This window comes from Fulmarus glacialis, unplaced genomic scaffold, assembly GCF_000690835.1.
Source record: "Fulmarus glacialis isolate BGI_N327 unplaced genomic scaffold, ASM69083v1 scaffold5374, whole genome shotgun sequence".
Lineage (NCBI taxonomy): Eukaryota > Metazoa > Chordata > Aves > Procellariiformes > Procellariidae > Fulmarus > Fulmarus glacialis.
Window position 1 is genome coordinate 10,788 of NW_009208584.1, and position 3,335 is coordinate 14,122.

General features: G+C 42.8%; 1 protein-coding gene across 1 annotated transcript; it reads left to right on the top strand.

Moving 5' to 3' along the window:
• Positions 1–830: 830 nt before the first annotated feature.
• LRFN2 (leucine rich repeat and fibronectin type III domain containing 2) lies at positions 831–2,207 on the top strand. The gene has a single exon (XM_009576533.1). The coding sequence runs from the start codon at positions 831–833 to the stop codon at positions 2,205–2,207; it is 1,377 nt and encodes a 458-aa protein (XP_009574828.1).
• The last annotated feature ends 1,128 nt before the right edge of the window (positions 2,208–3,335 follow it).

The window sequence follows — 3,335 nt, forward strand, 5'->3', positions numbered from 1 at the left end:
GCTGTCACTACAACAGAAAGGATTGCAGCATGTGAGCATGGGGACATCAGAAAGTTTGCCAGGAGCCTAAGGTAGCACAGATTTTCCCTGCATCTCTTCTCTTTGGAGCTAGACGATGTCATCCTTTCCATAGGTTGGCTGAGTGCAGGGTGAATCCAGGTGGTGATTATGCAAGCAATTTCTGCTTCCTGTGCTGCCTATCATGAATTTTATTATGGGTGGGCAAGTGAACTGACTCGCCCCAGGACTGGCCAGATAATTACACGGTCGTTACTAACCACATTACTGAAGGGTAAATATGCAGTTATTTTTATCCATAAAATCAGCTCTTTCAACCCTAAGACTAATTCCACATTATTATGCAGCAATATGTAATTACTATAAGACAGCTTCTACCCTCAAAGAAGCAGGCACTATTCCAAATGAAATCTTTCAGGGTTTTAAGTAAGCCATGCAATCTGACAGCAGGATTTGTCCTCTACCAGCTACCCAATAAAAAATGTAAAACTGTCATGAGAAAAACAGAAGAAAAACAAGACCCTATTACCAGGCGTAAGCATTAACAATTGCTATCCCATTCAGATTTTGAACGAAAACCAATTTTTTTTTAGAAAGAAATGCATTATGTGGGGAAACATGTCGCTATAACACTTAACGTTCCCATCCCAGAATGCTGATCACTCTAGGTGTGACTTCTGAGAGGAGGCACTGCGAAGTCTCTCTGGAAGTAGATGCTAGGTAAAACATAAGAGGAAAGGTAGCTACAGCATAACTACTGATGTTCCTTGTAACTCTTTTCATGTCTTGCAGGTACTGTTGCGTGATTTACCATGGAAAAACTGCTCTGCAGCATCCTGGTGTTTGGAATGGCTGTCATGGTCAACGCTTGTCCAAAATATTGTGTCTGTCAGAACCTGTCTGAGTCACTGGGGACTTTGTGCCCCTCCAAGGGTCTCCTTTTTGTACCGCTAGACATAGATCGAAGGACTGTTGAACTCCGACTTGGCGGCAACTTTATTATTAATATCAGCCGTCAGGATTTTGCCAATATGTCTGGACTTGTTGACCTTACTTTGTCCAGAAACACCATCAGTTACATACAGCCCTACTCTTTCACTGACTTGGAGAGCCTTCGGTCTTTACATCTGGACAGCAACAGGCTGCCTGACATTGGAGAGGATATTTTGAGAGGCTTAATTAACCTTCAGCATTTGATTTTAAACAACAACCAGCTAAGCAGCATCTCTGATGAAGCCTTTGAGGATTTTTTGCTGACATTGGAAGACTTAGACCTTTCCTACAATAACCTCCGAAGCATTCCATGGGAATCTATAAGGAAGATGATAAACTTGCACCAGCTCAGTTTGGATCATAACCTGATAGATTATATTACAGAGGGGACATTTGCAGATCTTCAGAAATTGGCCAGATTGGATCTAACATCCAACAGACTTCAGAAGCTCCCCCCTGACCCTATATTTGCCAGATCTCAAGTAATTCCATTAGCCGTTACCCCATTTTCTCCACCTTTGTCTCTCAGCTTTGGGGGTAACCCGCTGCATTGCAACTGCGAGCTACTGTGGTTAAGGCGACTTGACAGAGACGACGATATGGAAACTTGTGCTTCTCCCCCAGGTCTAAAGGGGAGGTACTTCTGGTATGTACAGGAGGAAGAATTTATTTGTGAGCCTCCTCTTATTACACAACATACTCACAAGTTGTTGGTTTTAGAAGGGCAAACTGCCACACTGAAATGCAAAGCCATTGGGGATCCCACCCCCATCATTCACTGGGTGGCCCCTGACGACCATCTCATTGGGAACTCTTCGAGGACAGCTGTCTATGAAAATGGCACCTTAGATATCCTAATCACCACCTCCAAGGATTACGGGACTTTCACATGCATAGCAGCCAATGCTGCTGGAGAGTCCACCGCAACAATTGAGCTCTCAATTGTTCAGCTCCCTCATCTCAGTAACAGCACAGGCCGAGCAGCCCCACCGAAATCCAGGCTCTCAGACATCACCAGTTCCAGCAAGTCTAATCGAGGGGAAACAAAAGGACCACCAGAAAGGGCTGTCCTGGTGTCAGATGTGACCACTACCTCAGCTTTGGTCAAGTGGACGGTGAGCAAGTCGGCCCCTCGGGTAAAAATGTATCAGCTGCAGTATAATTGCTCGGATGATGAAGTCCTGATCTACAGGTAAATGCAATTGCTGTTTTGTTCTCTGATGGTGGCAAGGGTAGGAAAGCAGGATATGAAGGCTTTTATTCTTAGGTCACTGGTTTGACTTTGAACTGAGGTAGCACTGCCACTGCCATCTGTAGCATTAGCGGTGTCTGATAAATTTGCATGGTGTCTGTCAGTTTATCTGTTGGTCTGTTCATCACTTTTCTGTCTAAGTCATACCTTACAAACCTCTGTAGTATTCATTCTCTAACAACAGCTGTTTTCAGTAAAATTTCCAATTTAGGAAAAAATAGTACCACGTTTGGTAGCCTCCTTACTAGGCTTAACAAAGAAAGAAGAACTTGACAGGCTAGAAGTCAGAAGTTTCCGTTTCCGCCTCCAGTAGGTGGGACTGAAACACACTGGTGAGAGAGAAACTGACGTGGGAGGAAGTTTGTGCTGTCTACCCGTAACACAGGCTCTAATTATTCTGCGATTCAAGATTTGGAGTTGTTAGCAAGAGATATTTCACCTATATGAAAGAGCTCGCTTCTTTCTTCACTAACATCTGTTTTACACAACTGTAATGGCTGTCAACTTTGGAGCATTTAATGTTTCATGCCATATTAAATGCAAGAAGAGATAGAGCTAATTTCAAAAGCAAGCCCTGAATGTTCATTACGCTCCTCCAGTTCCACAACTCCTCCAAATTTTAATGATGTAAAAAAAGAGTCTCTCTTGCAGTGATCCTAACTATGAAAAAGAAAGAAGCAATAAATTTTAGGAATTAAAAATGGGTAGGAAACTACTTAACAGAACAGGAAAACAGTGTTACTGCTTTTTCCCTCTGTCTTGGAAGAATGATTGTTGTAGTGTGTTCATGCTAATGATGAATCCCTAGAAACCACCCTTTCCTGCCTTTTTATTGCAGAAGCAGCAGTATCAGATACATTGAGCTGAAGTCTGTCTTTGGGTATATGTGAGCTACCAGCAGAAGTTAGAATCTCAGGACAAAGAAGAACCAAACACATAAACTTCTATAGCTTTACAACCGTCCTGAAGCCAGTGAAGAAAGTGGTAGAGGAATAATGGGATTTGGGTTTTGATTACAATTTGAGAGCAATCTCTGGCCAAAACATAACCAAAGCCATTGATTTCCTTGGTA

Excerpts from the sequence above, each read along its gene's own strand:
- LRFN2 (XM_009576533.1), top strand. The coding sequence starts at position 831 with ATGGAAAAACTGCTCTGCAGCATCCTGGTGTTTGGAATGGCTGTCATG.